General features: G+C 47.2%; 1 protein-coding gene across 2 annotated transcripts; it reads right to left on the bottom strand.

The window, feature by feature from the left end:
• Positions 1-1,513: 1,513 nt before the first annotated feature.
• LOC111925238 (ly6/PLAUR domain-containing protein 2-like) lies at positions 1,514-8,359 on the bottom strand. 2 transcript variants are annotated; one of them, XM_086859215.1, is made up of 4 exons: positions 8,218-8,359; positions 6,410-6,567; positions 2,872-2,991; positions 1,514-2,274 (listed from the first exon to the last, which is right to left on the bottom strand). In XM_086859215.1, exons 2-4 carry the CDS (start codon positions 6,459-6,461, stop codon positions 2,063-2,065), a joined length of 384 nt encoding a protein of 127 aa, XP_086715341.1. In that variant the 5' UTR covers positions 6,462-6,567; positions 8,218-8,359; the 3' UTR covers positions 1,514-2,062. The 2 variants fall into 2 exon arrangements, with proteins under 2 accessions (XP_086715341.1, XP_023777408.1); XM_023921640.2 differs by having other exon boundaries at positions 6,410-6,564; positions 8,218-8,357.
• Positions 8,360-17,012: the final 8,653 nt, after the last annotated feature.

Below are 17,012 nucleotides of genomic sequence, written 5' to 3'. Positions count from 1 at the left end.
CCAGAAGCAGGAAGCTGAGGACAGCTTCACACCAGGTGAAAAATATATATTAATATATTAATTTTTATACCAGAAAAGATACAAACCCCAGAGAGGTTCAGGTTGATGTTTAACCACACGCTCTGCTTCCGTCCAGGGGGAGTGACTCCAAAGCCTCACCCACATAGATTTTCTGCCTTTCAGACCAGATCTCCCCCCTCAGCCATGATCTCTGCGGGGAACAGCCGGAATGTGGGAAACACGCTGCCAAACTGGCCAGACATCAAAGGGGTGAAGCATCCGTGGCCAATAAAGGGAGGGGAAGATCAGCTCCTCCGCACGCAGCTTCTCCAAGCAACGATGGCTGCAGAGCCGCTCCAGCTCAGCCACCTGAGACAAATCAGCCATGTCTGATGATTCTTGGAGGGTGGGGACCTCAAAAAATTCTCAGTGGTTCAGGAGTCATAAATGGTAGGGCTGAAGGAACAATTTCATCGCTTACCCCAAATTAAATTGTGGGACAATGTTGGGACTTCCCGGTTTTCTCCCAGGTGGCACCTCTTGGTTCAACCCACTTGGCTCCAGGATCTGTGACTTGGGCAGAGCTGGAGAAATCCCCATCAAGGAGCTTTCAGAGTTTCATGGAATCATGGAATGGTTTGGGTTGAAAGGGACCTTCAAGATTATCTCATTCCAACCCCAGCCATGGGCAGGGACTACTTCCACTATCCCAGGTTGCTCCAAGCCCCTCCAACCTGGCCTGGAACACTTCCAGAGATGGGTCAGCCACAGCTTCTCTGGGCAACCTGTGCCAGGGCTTCATCATCCTTGCAGGGAAGAATTTCTTCCCAGTGTATGTTCCTTGTGGAATGTCTGGAAATGACAGTGTTTGTGTTCCAGTGATCCCAGTGGGATCACGATTCACAGGGAGCTCAGGCTGGAAAGGCAACCTCAGGATGTTCCTAATCCAAGTTCCTGGTCCAAGCTCCCAATTTTGAGGTCAGCCCAGGTTTCTCAGGACTTCATCCAAGCTTCCATGAAAGCTTCCCAAGGATGGGAATTGTACCACCTCTCCTGGAGACCACATGTGCCCCATGGAAGAGTTTATATCACGTTTGGGTTGATTATCAGAAATATCAGGATTGAAGGAGGATATTTTTGCTGGACCTTGGAAAGGGAATTATGGGAAAATGCAGAACCAGAATGGGAAGGAACAAAATGTAGGAGACTGGAGAAACACACCAGGAATTGCGGATGATGCACTGGAGGATTACAGCAAGGGGGAAGAGTCATCCTCACTGATCTCCAAATTCAGGGAAAATTCAATATTCCCAGTAAAGATAGATTTGTGCAAGGGGAATTGATGGAAGAAATGTTGGTGGAAAGTCACTTCCAGTGAGGGATAATGGAAAATGTCTCACCCATCTGCTGTGTGACTGACCCCAAAACCCAGCTCCGTTAACTGTTAAACAATAATGAAAGATGGAGTATGGAAATAAAACAAAAAAATGAAAATTAAATGTGATTACAATAGTTTTAGCACAAGATTATTTTTATTCTTCTCGAAAGGGTACAGAGAACATGAGATTTTAACCTCCCCAGAATAGATCATTGGCATGGGAAGTTCAGTCTTCAGCCTCATATTTTGGAGACAGAAATATCTCCTTAATTTTTTTGGGTACAAAGAAGGAGATCTAGGAAGAACAGCAGAAAATGATGGGTTGGAGAGGACCTGCTCTAAGGTGGTATGGAAGGCTCTTCTCAAGGTTTTTTGCCTTAAATATACTTCACACGTTTGAATTTTTTACTTCAAACCCAACCAGACAAGCACAACGAAGAAACTCCACACTCAATTTTGTGGGAGTTGTTGAAAGATCAGTTAAAAAATTCAGTTGTGCCTTCCTGAGTTTTGCATCTCTCTTAGCTGTGGGAGAAGTGTGGATATAAAAAAAAAAAAAAAAAAGCAATAATACTTTTTGGGAGCTGTTGAGTGTTGCTCATGAGGCATCCACATAGAAAGCTGGGCTGGTGGGGGGTTATTTTCTTCATGGAATTTTCAGAATAAATGACTCCCATCATCCCCTCACAGTCTAGTCCAGAAAAAGGCACAGAGGGAACTTGCCAGGATCCCAACCGGCACAACGCTGATCCTCAGACTTGCTGCGCCATCGAAGTTGCACAGGTCAGAGTAACAGCAGGTGACAGGATGTGTCATCCCGATGCCATCCAGGTCGGAGGGGACGCAGGAGGAGGAGCACATCTTGGTGACAACTGAGATTCCTGTGGGGGGATAAACTATGGCAAAGAAAAAAATGCAGGACCGGTTAGGACTGGGGAAAACAGAGGTCAGCATCACCATTCCCTTTTGTCTTCTGATGACCAGGAGTTGGTGTCATAAAATTATAGAATGGATTGAGTTGGAAAGGAACTTAAAGATCATCAAATTCCAACCTCTCTGCCATGGGAAACTTTCCACTATCCCAGATTGCTCCAATCCCTGTCCAACCTGGCCTTGGACACTTCCCAGGATGGGGCAGCCACAGCTTCTCTGGGAAACCTCTGCTAGGGCCTCACCACCCTCCCAGAGAAGAATTTCTTCCTTATATACAATATAAACTCACCCTTTTTAGGTTTAAAGCCATTCCCTGTTTTCCTATCACCACAAGACCTTGCAAAAAGTTAAAATCTTATTTCTGAGCACTAATAACCAGGAGCTTGCATTCACCAAATATTTCCTCACACAAACAGAGCTTCCCACAACAGCAGGAGAGCTGGAGATCCCACGGGAGTTCTTTTCCATCTTTAAGTGGAAAGAGGAACCAGTCTCCACACCAGCACTGTCGGAACACTGATTCCTGTTAAAAGCATGGATAAAGAAGGAATTGTCCTTACCATCCTCCTCGGAATACATCGTGGTCTTGCATATGAAGTCAGACCCCGTGCAGTTCTCAATTGTCAGGCACTTCTCAACTGGGGTCAAATCCCTGCACGTGTAACACTGCAAGGAGTGTCCTGTGATGGAAAGAGGAGGATGGAAAACATGAGGATGGCCCCAGTGTGGGTTCTGTCTGCGCCCCTCCAGGTATCTCTCAGGAGGGATTTTCAAAAATAATCATGGGGAGAATGGGAATGGAATACTAGAAGGTTTTGGAGTGATGGGAATGAGAAACACAAAGGTCTGGTGGTCAAAGCACAGCCTCAGGTTGGGTTCAGAACCCCAACAAGACAGAGCCACAAACACAGGAGAGCCCGTGACACAGGAAAGAGATTGAGCTGATTTATTTTTCTGTTTTCTGGATCTACCTGTCTCTTTGACTTGAGCAGAGTGTCAGAAAGAGATCCCAAACTCCCAGAATCTCAGAATGGGGGAGGTTGGAAGGGGCCTCTGGAGCTCCACCAGTCCAATTCCTGCCCTCAAGCAGGACCAGCCTCTTGTCCAGGTGTGGTTTTAATGTCTCCAAGGATGGAGATTCTGCAACTTCCCTGGGAAAGCTCTGCCACTGCTCAGTCAACCTCACAGTCATAAGGTGTTTCCTGATATTTCCTGCATTTCAGTTTGTGTCCTCTGCCTGGTCCTGGCAGTGGGAATCACAGAAATGAGTCTGTCTCTCTCCTCTTCAGGAATTCACAGACATTTATACAATTCCCAATCTGAACCTTCTCTTCTCCAGCCTGAGAAGTCTTTTCCTCAGAAGAGAGATGTCCACCCAGCCCATGCCTCAACTGCTTGTCCATGAGGATCTTGGAACAGGTTTCCTAAAGAGATTTTGGACCCCTCCATCCCTGGAAGTGTCCAAGGCCAGGTTGGACAGGGCTTGGAGCAACCTGGGGTAGTGAAAGGTGTCCCTGCCCTGCCCATGGCAGGGGGTGGAACTGGATGGTCTGTAGGTCCCTTCCAACCCAAACCATTCCCTGATTCCATAATCTTATAGGAAAGAGCATCAAAGTCCTTCCTGAAGTCCAGTTAGAAAATATCCACAGTTCATCCCTTGTCTACTGTGTCAGTCACTTTATCACAGAAATTTGTCAGCTTGGTCAGGTTTGTCCCCTTGGTGAAGGATCTGGATACACACACCAAAAAGTCAGACTTGGACATGAGTTGCAGCACTGAGAATTTCCTCTGCTGACACCCACTCTGCCTGCTCTTCCCAAAGGCTGGGAGGGTGTCCCTCACAGGAGGAATTTGTCTCCAACAAATTCACTGAAGCCACGAGAACAAAGTGAGCACAACACTCACCCTCGTCCTGAGATTCTGGGATTGTGAGAGGAATGTGTGAGGGGTTATTTTAAATCATGGAACAGTTTGGGTTGGAAAGGACCTTCAAATCTTCCAGTTCCAGACCCCTGTCATGGGCAGGGACACCTTCCACTATCCCAGGTTGCTCCAAACCCTGTCCAACCTGGCCTTGGACACTTCCAGAAATGGGGCAGCCACAGATTCTCTGGGAATTCCATTTCAGGGCTTCATTCCCCACACAGAGAAGAATTAAACCAGACAACAGCACCATGAATGGATTGCATGTGACAAGTTCTGCTCTAGACAGAAACCACAGACACAAAATTTGTTTCTCAAGACTCCAAATCCATCCTGAGCCAGCTCCTCCTGCCTTGTCCCTCACTACTTCAGAGATGTTCCTCATCCCTGTTGAGCTGTAAAGCCCTTGAGAGCTGCAGGGGCTTCTCAGCTCCTACAGCCACAGAATAAGCACAGCCCAAATCCTTCAGTGACTAAAGTCTTCTGAGATGGAGAAACTTTGGAGAAAACCACTGAAGAACCCCCCAGATTTTTGTGACACAGAGCACTCTGAAATAAATTTATCAAATCAAAACAGTGCCTGGTGTTCCCTATCACCAAAAAAAGCCGTTTTTCGACAAGTTTTTCAGGGAATTTTGCTCTCTGTGGGTTTTTCTGAGGAATTCAACATGGGTCTTCTCTAGGTGGTTGCTTCCCCCCAGCAGACACCTCAAAGTGTGTGTTACAACCACACTGATGCATTTTGGTGCCATCACACCCCAGCAGCCCCTCTTTAGTTTGGGAAGTCCTTGTCACCCAGTCTGTGTGACAATCCTGATGAAATTATTGTAAACCTCACTAAAAAGGAGAAATTATTCAGCTCCTCCCAGCACAGCTCCAATGGGATGTCAGCAGGCAAACAAGTCACGGAGTGAAAATAGACGCCATCCTAATTAATGAACCAGAAAAATCCCTTTTTTAAACAAACACAGCAATTTTCCTGCTAAAGCAAACTTTATTTCCTTGCTTCGCCATCGTGACCTGATGCTTTGTTTGCACTAATTCCACATCTGACAGTTGGGAAAGTCATCTTTAGGAGGAAGAATCGTTCTCAGTCTCACATTTCATGATGCTGGACAAATACAACCCATAGGATTTGTGTTCCTCTCTGAAAAGAAAACCAAACAAGCCACCACCTGTTTCTCCCCTGCAGAGTCAGCTCAAGGAGCGAGGACCAAAAACGTCCTTGCATAAGAAGGAAATAAATAGGAGTTAAAAAATCCTGACACAGCTCAATAGACAGGCACAGATAAAATCAGACCGGGCACTGTCTGGATTTGAGAATATCCCAATAAACAGTCACAGATCCTGGACTGATCCTGATCATGAATTACCTTGGACATCCAAGCTTGGGATCATCAATTTTTGTCCAAGAAACTGGTGTGGTGGTAGAAACAAGGGAGAGAAAGGATGGAGGGAGGATCATGGAATCATGGAATGGAATCACAGAATGGTTTGGGTTGGAAGGGACCTTTATGATCATGGAATTCCACCCCCTGCCATGGGCAGCACCACCTTCCACTGGACCAGGTTCCTCCAAGTCCTTGGACACTTCCAGGAATGAGCATCCACAACTTTTTGGGGTAACCTGTTCCAGTGCTTCTCTTTGATCTTTAAGGTCCCTCCTAACCCAAACCATTGCATGATGTTATGATAAATATCAGCCCTGGAGTACCTGGGCCACCAGCAGTGTCCCATCTTTCCCATTTCTAACAGCTAAAATTGGATAAATCCCGTATGTAACATTTTTGGAGAGCTCCCACACACGCTGCATGGAACTGACATCCAGGGCTGAGTATCAAAAAAGGTACAGAAAGTTAAAAATAATGTTAGAAAAAAATCAAAAATAAAAAAAGTGAGATTGAGCACGAACATAGAAAAAGTGAGAGTGGGAATTTGCATTAAAGAAATGACACGGTTTAATCACACTTTGCCTTGTGAAACTTCCTAAAGAGCCTGACCTGACAATCCCAATGACACCAGCACCATCCTGAAATATTCCAAAGACAGATTTTTCTTTTTTTTTTCCCCTGAAAACTGCCTAAAGTTTTATACTTTCAGAGGGAGCAGGGCGCATCCTATTCCATCACACTGCATCTCCTGAAGGAGTCTGGATAAATCCAAGCAGGAACTCACCCAAATCCAGGCAAGTCACAGCAGCCAACAGAAGAGACAGAAGCACCTTCATCTTGCACAGCCCTCGTTGTCTGGTCACTGGGTTGTCACCACTCTCTACCTATGCCACACGTCCTGGGATTTGGCATGCACTTATTCCGTCTCCAGATACAAATCTACTAGAAAAACAAGTGTCATTGAGCTATAAATGAATTGTAGGAGCTCCAAAGCAGGCCCCACCTCTTCTACTCCGTCATCTCTTTTCATTTTCCTTGAAGAGGAAAATTTGTTTTCTCAGGGTGGACAATGGCTGGGATTGGTTAAGCTGGATGTGGAAGGCCCAGAGTGTGAAAGCATCCTGGTGTCCAGGTCTTGTCCTGCAGCTTGGGAATATTTCCTCTCCTTTTTTGGAGTGTTTTCAAGAAATCCTGGGTAAAAAAAGCCTAGGTGGGTGTGAGCATCAAGGAATTGAACCTCATGGATTTTTCTCCTCTGTGTTTTCACCTTCAGTGGGGTGCAGAGTTTATCAGGAGGAAGAGAAACATGGAATGGTTTGGATTGGAAGGGATCATCTCATTCCAAACCCCCTCCATGAGCAGGGATACCTTTCACTAGACCAGGCTTCTCCAAGTCTTGTTCAGCCTGGTCTAGAAGTGGAAATCTGACTTTTAATCCCTCACTCACTGGAAAAAGTGAAAAAACAGGACCAGGACCCGGAAATTTGGGTCAAAGGAATCTCTCACGTTCATTACCAAGGAAGAATGGAATGGAGAAGCCCCTCTGCTCTGTGTGGTTGCAAGCTCACGACTTTTTTGCTTCCCAAACACTTTTTTTCATTCCCAACCCTGCTGCCCCAGGCATCTGCTGGATTTTCCTGCACCTCAGTGCTAGGAAATCCTCTGCCAACATGGGACAAGCAAGTCTAAGTGTGGAATTGGAAAAACTGGAAGAGCCTTTTGGTGGCTATGCCGGGCACCTTCCCAACACAGATTTTTACTAAGGAATGGGGAAAGCTGAATCCAAGATGGTGTTGGAGATATCCTCCCAATCTTTGCTATACCAGCATTGAAGGAATTTTACTCAGGGTTATTCACCTGAACTCTTGGAATTATAGAATCAATAAGGTTGGGAAAGATGTCAGGACCATCAGATTCAGAGTCAAACCAGCACCACCACCATTTTCTCCACTAAACCCTGTCCTCAAGTGCCACATACACAGGTTTTTTGAGCATTTCCACAGCTGTGACTCCATCACTACCCTGGAGCATGTTCCAATGCCTGACAGCCCTTTCTGCAAAGAAATTTGTCCCCTAATATCCAATCTAAACTTTCCCTGGTGTGATTAGAGGCCAATTTGTCTTGTCGTGCCTTGAAAGGTTAAAAGTTTTTCTAGGAATGCTGGATGAAAAATGCAGTCATCATTCTCTGCAGATCTAAAGCTCCTGAATCATGGAATGGCTTGAGTTGGAAGGGGATTTAAAGACCGTCCAGTTCCAACCCCCTGCCATGGACAGGGACACTTCCACTATCCCAGGCTGCTCCAAACCCTGCCCAACCTGGCCTTGGACACTTCCAGGAATGGGGCAGCCACAGCTTCTCTCAAAATCCATTCCAGGGCCTCACCACCCTAACAGGGAAGAATTTCCCCATAATATCCAATCTAAAAGTGGACTCAGCATTTCAGCAATTCCTGCTGCTTTACCAAATACCACTTCTGGGTGACTTCCATCCTCAGAAATTCCGACAGATTGTTTTCACAGTTGCTTCTCTAATACAGTAATTATGTGGATTATGAGGGCTAAGCAGTTATTTCCAGCCCCAAAAATTACCTAGGGAAAGACATTTAGGTATAGTCCAGGCCTGGCTTTCCTCATGTTCAGCAGAAAATGTCATAATCCTATTAAAAAGGCAAAATCCTCTGATGGTGTTTGCCTAGTTCGTAGGGGAAAAAAAGAAAAGAGCCATGGATGGGGTGTGGCTTCTGGTTCCTGGTATTAAGTGGCCTCAAACAATGTGTGTTAAATGATTGGTTTCACCTGCACAGCTGAAATGTGATCTCCCTCCCCTTAGAAAATTTTGGATGGAAGAATCTCCGCCACCACCCTGTTCTAAATCCTGCTCCCTCCTTCGCTCCAGAGGGTGGTTTTGGGGGGGGTGTCAACACACCTTGTTTATGGTTTCAGTTGATCTTATCTGAGTCCTGAAATGTTTCCTCTTTTACGCACGCCCTGTGCTGCTGCTTTGCGGGCTGGCAATTCATCAAAAAAAAAAAAAAAAATAACAAGAGCTAATGAGAGCATTCAAATCTTGTTCTGTTGAATTCCTTTTGTTATTTTGTTAGAAACCACAACCTGTTGTATTGGGGGGGGGGGTCCCACTAATTACAGAAAAAAATTTAAAAAAAAAAATCTGCATAAATCTGCCTTGTCACAAGATGAAATTTAAATATTAAAAATATTTATATATTATATATATATATAAATATATATATATACTTTATTTAATGTATCTGTTCAAAGGAAAATTAATACAACAATTCTCACACTTCAGATTAGTCTGTTGTCATAAATAAAAGGAAAAGTTCATCCAAATGTTTACTTCCAGCCTGGAAATCCTATGTAAAACCCTGTCCTTCCTCACCAGTTGAGGCAGTCTCAGGAGGGAAGCATCTTCATCAGACCTGCCTCACTTTCATCTAGCCTGGAAACCTCCAAATCCCACAGACTCCCAGGCTGCTCAATTCCATTGCAAATCCTAAAATTCCCCATCTGCCTCCAGGGCAGAGTTTCAGGGACCAAGGGCTGCAGGCACTGAGAGCCTTCTTGCCTTAATTATTTTGAACTCTCCATATTCATTACTGTAATCAGCTTTTGGTGTATCTCCTATGAATCCCAAACTTCCAGAGCAGGCAGATGCAGGAGGGTTGGATTTAAAGATGGAGGGCTGGATTTAAGGGTGGAGGGGTGCTGACATGACACTGTCATGGGCTGGTGCTAAGCTTTTGTTGGAAGAGGATTTAAAGATCATCTCATTCCAAACCTTTCCATGGGCAGGGACATCTTCCACTATCCCAGGCTGCTCCAGACACCGTCCAGCCTGGCCTTGGTTACCTTCAGGGATGGGGAAGCCCCAACAGCTCTAGGAATTCCATCCCAGCCCCTCACCACCCTCACAAGGAAGGATTTCTTCCCAATATCCCATTTAACCGTACCTTATTCCTGTTTAAAGCCATTCCCTGTGTCTTGTCCCTCCACCCCTTTCCCAAAGTTCCTCTCCAGCTCTCCTGGAGCCCCTTGGGGCACTGGAAGAGGCTCTGAGGGCTCCCTGGAGCTTTCCTTTCTGCAGGCTGGACATTCCCAGCTCTCCCAGCTTGGCTCCGGAGCATCCAGCCCTTGGAGCATCTCCATGGCCTCCTCTGGACTCGCTCCAGCAGTTCCACGGGTCAGGGCTGAGAGGCACTCACGGGAGCAGCAAGGATGGGTTACTCTGAGCACTGAACTGCTGCTGGGAAGATTCCAGGTGTTAAATCACTGTGAATTTCACCTCTGGGACATCACGGTCCCCACCTGGCTTTCACAGAAACCAAAATTCTCTGGAGCTGAGGGTCTTGCACCAGAAAGAGAGGAATTAAATGGGTATCCATGCCCTTCTCCATCTCCTCCACTGATGAGGAACGTCTTCAAAGGTTAAAGAGAATGCTGGAAAAGCAAAGTAAAGAATAAAGGATGCCAAGCCTGACTCTAGCCTATCCCTATGAATAACGAGTCAGGAATCCAACCCTGCAGCTCTTTTAGAGCCATTTTCACTAAGGCACCACTCATTAGCTCATTAGTCACAGCAGCCTTATTCCTCCTAATTGATTTTACTATAATCCCCTACAATGCATGGCCAGGATCCAACGTGCCTCTGCCTGGCTTGAAAACCATTACATTGGCACAGCTTTGGAGACATTTCATCCCTCTCCCAAGCCTCTGGAGTGTGTAAAGGTCAGGAGATTCCCAAAACTGAGCTTATGGAAGGTGCCCTCAGGGAAAGGACATGTGTCCCCTCAGTGGGACAAGCCATAGGCTCAAAGGACCCAGCTGAGCAGAGCTGTGGCTCTCACACCTGGGAGCAGCTGGGTTTGACACAGATTGGAGCTGCAGCTGGGTGCAGGAAGTTCGGCAGCTCTCTCCACACTGGTTTTCACCTCAGCACTGAGCTGGGACAAAGGATCGTGGAATGGTTTGGGTTGGATGGGACCTTCAAGATGATCTCATTCCAAACCCCTGCCATGGGCAGTGACAACTTCCATTTGTCCCAGGTTGATCCAAGCCCTGGCCAACCTGGCCTTGAAGGGATGGGGCAGCCACAGCTGCTCTAGGAATTCCAGGGCCTCACTACCCTCACAGGCAAGAATTCCTCCCCAATATCCCATCTATCCCTGCTGTCTGGCAGTGGGAAGCCATTCCCTGTGTCCTGTCCCTCCATTCCTTAGCCCAAGTCCCTCTCCAGCTCTCCTGGAGCCCCTTCAGGCACTGGAAGAGGCTCTGAGTGTCCCTGGAGCCTTCTGTTTCCCAGGCTGGATATTCCCAGCTCTCCCAGCCTGGCTCCAGAGCAGAGGGGCTCCAGCCCTTGGAGCATCATCTTGGTCTCCTCTGGACTTGCTCCAGCAGCTCCATGTCCTTGTGCTGAGGCCCTCAGAGCTGGATACAGAATCCAGGTGAGACCTAGAGGGAGTGGAGCAGAGGGAGGGAATCCCACCCCTGGACCTGCTGGTCACACTCTTTTTGATGCATCCCAGGGTTCTGTTGTCTCCTGGCTCCAACAGAGACCTGAGAGAATGTTATTAAAGCCAGAGCCAGGGCAGACAGGCCAGACCACCCCACAAAGGGCTCCTTAACTCTGCTGCTCATCCCAGATTCCCACCAGACCTCACTGTGTCCCCCTCTCAGCCCCAGCCATGTGTTGTGAGCTGCTCCTGGGGCTCAGAGAGGCCTTGGATGTTCCCCAGGACAAGAAGGCAGGAACAAGATGATTTATTTTTATAAGGAGTCCTGTTCCCTCCAGATAATCATTCACCTGCCTTTTTATTTTTTTTTCCCAACCTGTTTTTCTCCCTCTCTGAATTCCATGCAGGTACCTCTTATCTCCAGGTTATTATTTATATTAACCTCTGTGTGGCTCTTAACTCTTTCTGGGCGAGACCTTCACATCCATCGCTTCCCTGGCCAGTGGCCAGCACATGGATACAGCAGCAATCCCATGGGGGAATCTTAGAGGCGTTAATAATTCCTAAAGTCTGGCTATGACGTGCACAGAAAGGATTGATCATATATTTATAACTAGTGGGAATTTTAATTCCTTCCCTATCAATTCTTTTCTCACTCCCTTTTGTTCTTTCTGCTTCCAAGCTGAGAAATTCTCCCTTCCCATCAACTCTGACTGAGGCAGCAATCACTTATTTGGAGATGATTTGCTCCATCCAGCCTTCCCAAGGCATTGTTAATGATGCAGGAATGTAAATCACTTGCTCAGTGTAGCTGTCACCTGCCTTAATTATCCCCTGCCTTCATTCCCGACTTAATCCAAGGAACAAGAGATACTTTCCTACCTGAGTCACTTCTCGCTGACCCAGAAGGGAAGAACAAGGACAACACGTGTAAAACACTAAATAACCCAACTGAAAAGTACCAGCTTTGCCTCCAGGCCCTTTTCATCTCCCTCTAATCCTGCAGAGCTTGGCATTGGGGCTGGAAATATCCACATTTTTGTCTGCTGGGAGCTGCCCAAACCAGTAAAAAACTTAATTTAAGATTGCCCTGCCCAGGTGAGAGGCTCACTGTGTCCTGCACCAAAAACAGCCCAGGTACGGCCTCCAGATGCTTGAAGATTTCAGGAACGTGTTTCTGATCCCAAACTTTGTGACCCCCAGAGCATTTCTCCCTGGGAAAGGTGAGGAAAACAACTCCTCTCCTATGAGGAAAGGCTGAATTGGGATTTTTCTGCCTGGAGAAGAAAAGGCTCTGAGGAGAACTAAGTGCACTTTCCAGTGCCTAAGAGAAGAGCTGGAGAGGGACTTTTGATAAGGGCCTGGAGTGGCAGGACAAGAGGGAATGGCTTCACAATAAAAGAAGGCAGTTGGGAATGTGAGGCATGTTCCAGATGTCTGGAAAAGGCCTTATCCACTCCCATCTGATCAGGACCAAATGCCCACAACAACACCACCTGTCCTGATCTACCCCCTCTCCCTGCCCAACCAGAGCCCAGCCACGGCAGAACTCAGATCTCTGAGCTATCCCACCATGTCCCTGTGATCCCAACATTTCATTTGGTTTGGAAGACGGATTTAACCCCAGGCAACACGAGGAGTTATGAGAGATGGAATTTTTCAGCCTGTGAAACAGGCTGGGAAGGGAGGGCTCAGGGGGCCCCAAAGCATCTGCCACGGAAAAGGGTCAAAGAGAGGTGTGGGATGAGTTCATTCCTGGTCCACAGGTTCCAAATGAAGTCCTTTCTCCATCATGTCCCTTAGGAGAAGGGGCTTGTGGTCCTGGGACGCACTCCCATCCCAGTCCATCCCAAGGGAAGGCACTGGCAGAACTGGGCCCTGCCGCTGCCACCTCCTGACAAGAGAAGAAAATGCAAATCCCTCCTCCCAGCCCATGTCCCAAGGAAGAACTATTCAGGATAATATCAGTATTTTTTAATTTTCACTGTTTCAAAAATTCGTGTTTTAATAATTGCTTTAATAATTGGTTTAATAATTCCAACCAGCTTGAGGACAAGAAACCTCCAGGTGAAAATAAAATAAAATAAAATAAGGAGAAAAATTCAGTTTATCTAAATTGCCTTGAAAAACCCAGGAGTTGAATTCCAACAGGAGCAGCTCCACCTTGGCCTTACAAAGAACCTGAGTGGCCACATACAAGGTGCCACCATCCTTTATCTACCGAGTGAACTGAAGTTTTTTTTGGCATCTTTCCTTCCATGGTTTGGTGCTAAATGGGTGCTGCTGCTCCTGGAACCAGCAGGTTTTACTGGTCTGAGCTCGGGTGGCTCAGTCTCTGGAGCAACAACGGGTGAGTGAATCGCCACCATCTGAGCAACGAGAGATGGAATCTGAGCCAGGAGCACCTGTGGCAAACACCTGTTTTAGCTCTGGGTGACAAAGTGTGACAAAAATCCGTGTGAAATTCAATCCACCCTGTTGTTGGTGTTAATTGGAGTGGAGCAGAGAGCAAGGAGCTACTCACACCTCTCCCACCATGAGTTTGGTACTTTTCCGTGCAGCTTTAACTCCCACGCAAAGAACAAGTCATTAATCCCGGCTCAGGTGGCCGAGTGTTCCCTGCATCCCAGGAAAGGGCAGATCACGGAGACCCAGGCATGTTGTGTGACATCGGAAATCTCTTTCCCTTGGGAGATGAGAAGCAGGAAGGCTGGAACATGTTCCCACAGCCACATATAAAGCACCTCCCATCTTTCCAGCCTCCTCCCATCTTTCCAGCCTCCTGCAGCCTCCAGGAGCTCCCACAGTCTCTCAAAGTCCATGGAATGGGGGGAAAAGGAAGCAGGAGGAAAGGAGGTGGAGAGGGTCAGCGCTGGCAGGAAGGTGGAGCTCTTGATTCAGCCTCTTTTTTTGCTTTGTTTTCCTTTAGCACCACTCCAATTCTAAATTCCAAACTCTCTTCCTACACTCCTTTCCTGACTCCTCCACGTCAAAGCTCCCAAATTAATCAGCTTATTAGAGACTCCTCTTCAGTTCCAGAGTTTTTTCCTCCCCCAAAACCTCTGTTTGCCCTGGATGGAGAGGAGCCCTGTCCAGAGAGTCGGCAAAGGGTAGGACATAACCCCTCTAGTCTGCCCTCAGGAGATCCCATCAGGAATACTGTATCCAGGTCTGGAGTCATATGCACATGGATGGCAGGAACCTACCGGAGCAAGTCCAGAGGAGGCCAGGAGATGCTCCAAGGGCTGGAGCCCCTCTGCTCTGGAGCCAGGCTGGGAGAGCTGGGAATGTCCAGCTGGGAGAAATGAAGGTTCCCAAGAGGCCTTAGAGCCCCTTCCAGTGCCTGAAGGGGCTCCAGGAAAGTTGGAGAGGGATTTGGAACAAGGCATGGAGGAATAGGACAAAGGGCAATGGCTTCCCACTACCAGAGGGCAGGGTTAGATGGGATATTGGGAAGGAATTCTTCACTGGGAGGGTAGTGAAGCATGGGCTTCCCAGAGAAGCTGTGTCTGCCCCGGGATCTCTGGAAATGTCCAAAGTTGGATGGGGTTTGGAGCAGCCTGGGATAGTGGAAGGTGTCCCTGCCTACGGAAGGGGGTTGTAATGAGATTATCTTGAAGGTCCCTTTCCACACAAACCATTCCAGGATCCTGTGATGGAAAGGCCGGAATTCTCCCACCTCAGCCCCGTTTGGTGTCTCCCATCCTGGGATGATCAGGACAACCTTGGGATGCCAGTGAGGAACATCTGAAGAGGAAACAGGAAGTGTGGCACCATTTCCCTTGACTTTCCAAACAGCTGAAACACGGAAAAACCCATCCTGGGCCTATGCAGAGGCGGGCAGATCCCTGGGGAACAGCAGGAGCTGGGACAATGTGAGGAGAAATGGGAACACCAGGCAGGAGGGAGTGCAGGTTTCTTCCGTGACCCCTGGCTGTGCAATATCCACCCCCCCCAGTCCCCAAAATATTCCCTGCCACCACTGGATCCCTCCCATCACAAGAAACACTTGCAAATCAGGCTGCAAAATATGGATTGCAGTGGAAATCACAGTCCAGCCCAGAATTATCCAGAGGAAAGGAATGAAACTCCCAAGCCCATCGCTGCCATTCCACATTTGTCTTACATTCCCTGGGAAATAAAATCCCTTCTCCCATGGGATCCAGCTGGGATCCCCATAGAAATCTTTAAAAAAAAATTAGAATGAGGTAACTTTGCAGAGAGTGGGGGGGGAAAACTCCAGAGGACCCAGCCCTGTGTCCGTGTGTGCATCCGTCTGGAGGCAGGAGCAGGGCTGCATCCCTGGGAGTGCAGGAAGAGGAGCAGCTGCCCACAGACACCCACACAGGCCGTTCTGTGCCCAAAATAGCCGCCCTCTCCCAAAAGGAAGAGTGTTGCTCCAAGGCCAAATCCCATCTCCATTCCCAGCAGGGTCACGGGCAAGTCAAGGATATTTATGAGCTATTGAAGGCAAAGACAATCCCTTTCTTTATCCATCCTCAGGAAGAGATTCCAATGGCCTTGAGAAGAAAAGTAGGAATTTAACCCTCCTTTAGTCCCTAAATTCCGTCTGTGCTTTTATCCAGCCCACAAACTGCAGCCCTGAGCTTGGAATACAATCCAGGCATTTTCCTTCCACACAAACAAAGAGTTAACATCTGGGACATCTGCAGAACCACCCAAAAATCTCCTTCCAAGTGTATTTTTTTTATTAATTCCATATATTCTTTATTAGAGTATAAGAAACAAAATGGAACATACACTTCACTTATACTTAGGTTAATATATTTAAAGGGATGGATTCTTCTTTATCCTGCTTATCCCATTACAATAAAGATAATACACAGTTACAAATCTCACAGATAGGGATTAGTAAAATCAACATTTCAGGGAAAGCACCTCGGATCATCCAACAAAGCTGAAATAAAATGTCCCAACATTTTTTTTTTTTTTTTCCTGCAACATTTTATTGGCTTCATATATTTTCATCTGAGGAAACAGAAGGATTAGGGCTGGGGAAAAAGTGCTCCCATGGAAAATGCTGGAATTGGGAAGCCTCTTAAGTCTTTTTATTTCTCGATTTCCACAATCAGAGCAAAGCTGGACAAATTAAAACCTTCAATCTGTCTCTGCTCATGATGACTCCCTGCTTTGGGTGCAATTATTTGGTTTGAGGCAGCTCACACGCCTTGATTCTGGAGATTCAGACTTCAAAGTTCCTCCACCAAGTCTGGCAAAAGCCAGTAGGTGGCAGGACCAACCCAGGCCTTCGCTTCCCTGGGCACCATGGGCATTCCCAAAATGCAAAACCGGGCGTTTCTGTTCCCACTCGCGTTCAGCAGCCTCAGAGAGGAGTGAAATAACTCCTTCAGGATCAAGGATCCAGAGCCAGCTTCATCCCAAACAGTTGAGACCAACCGGAGCAAGGGAAAGGGCCCTAAACCTCCAGGCATCCAGATGTGCACATCTGCTTTGTGCAGAGGGCATGGATCCCGTAACTCATCCCACGGACACACAGACACCCCCACCAGAACTTCCCACAGGGGTGGTGGGGCCAGAGCCTCCTTTTTTCGTGGCAAATAAAGTCCCCAGGAGACAAATCCCTTCAAAAAAAACCCCAACTTGAGCAAATCAACACCAATCCAGGACATCCTTGGAGCAGCAAAGCAGATCCTTGGAGCGATAATTAAGCAACCTGTAATTTATTCTGTTGGAGCAAGGGAGTCACGTCAGGTTTGTGGTTTCCAAAAGAAATTTTTCCCTTAAAAAAAAAACCAAAACAAAACAATTCTCAAAGCCAGCTGGAAGAACTGTGTTCAGTTTGAAGTCCTTCCCTTGGGCAAACAGCAAACCCCCAGATTCTAGGTGGGAAGTGCTGCAGCCACAATGGATTTTGAGCATTTTTATAGACAA

The sequence above is a fragment of the Cyanistes caeruleus genome, chromosome 1, assembly GCF_971803275.1.
Source record: "Cyanistes caeruleus chromosome 1, bCyaCae1.hap1.1, whole genome shotgun sequence".
In the NCBI taxonomy this organism is placed as follows: Eukaryota; Metazoa; Chordata; class Aves; order Passeriformes; family Paridae; genus Cyanistes; species Cyanistes caeruleus.
The sequence above is the reverse complement of the archived record's forward strand: the minus strand, read 5'-3'. Positions and strand labels throughout refer to the sequence as shown.

What these genes read in the sequence shown, in the direction of transcription:
- LOC111925238 (XM_086859215.1), bottom strand. Translation starts at nt 6,461, where the DNA reads ATGAAGGTGCTTCTGTCTCTTCTGTTGGCTGCTGTGACTTGCCTGGAT. An exon ending in TGTGACTTGCCTGGATTTGG is followed by an intron (nt 2,992 to 6,409) that starts GTGAGTTCCTGC and finishes TTTCCATCACAG; the next exon opens with GACACTCCTTGCAGTGTTAC. An exon ending in GATGTATTCCGAGGAGGATG is followed by an intron (nt 2,275 to 2,871) that starts GTAAGGACAATT and finishes TCTTTGCCATAG; the next exon opens with TTTATCCCCCCACAGGAATC.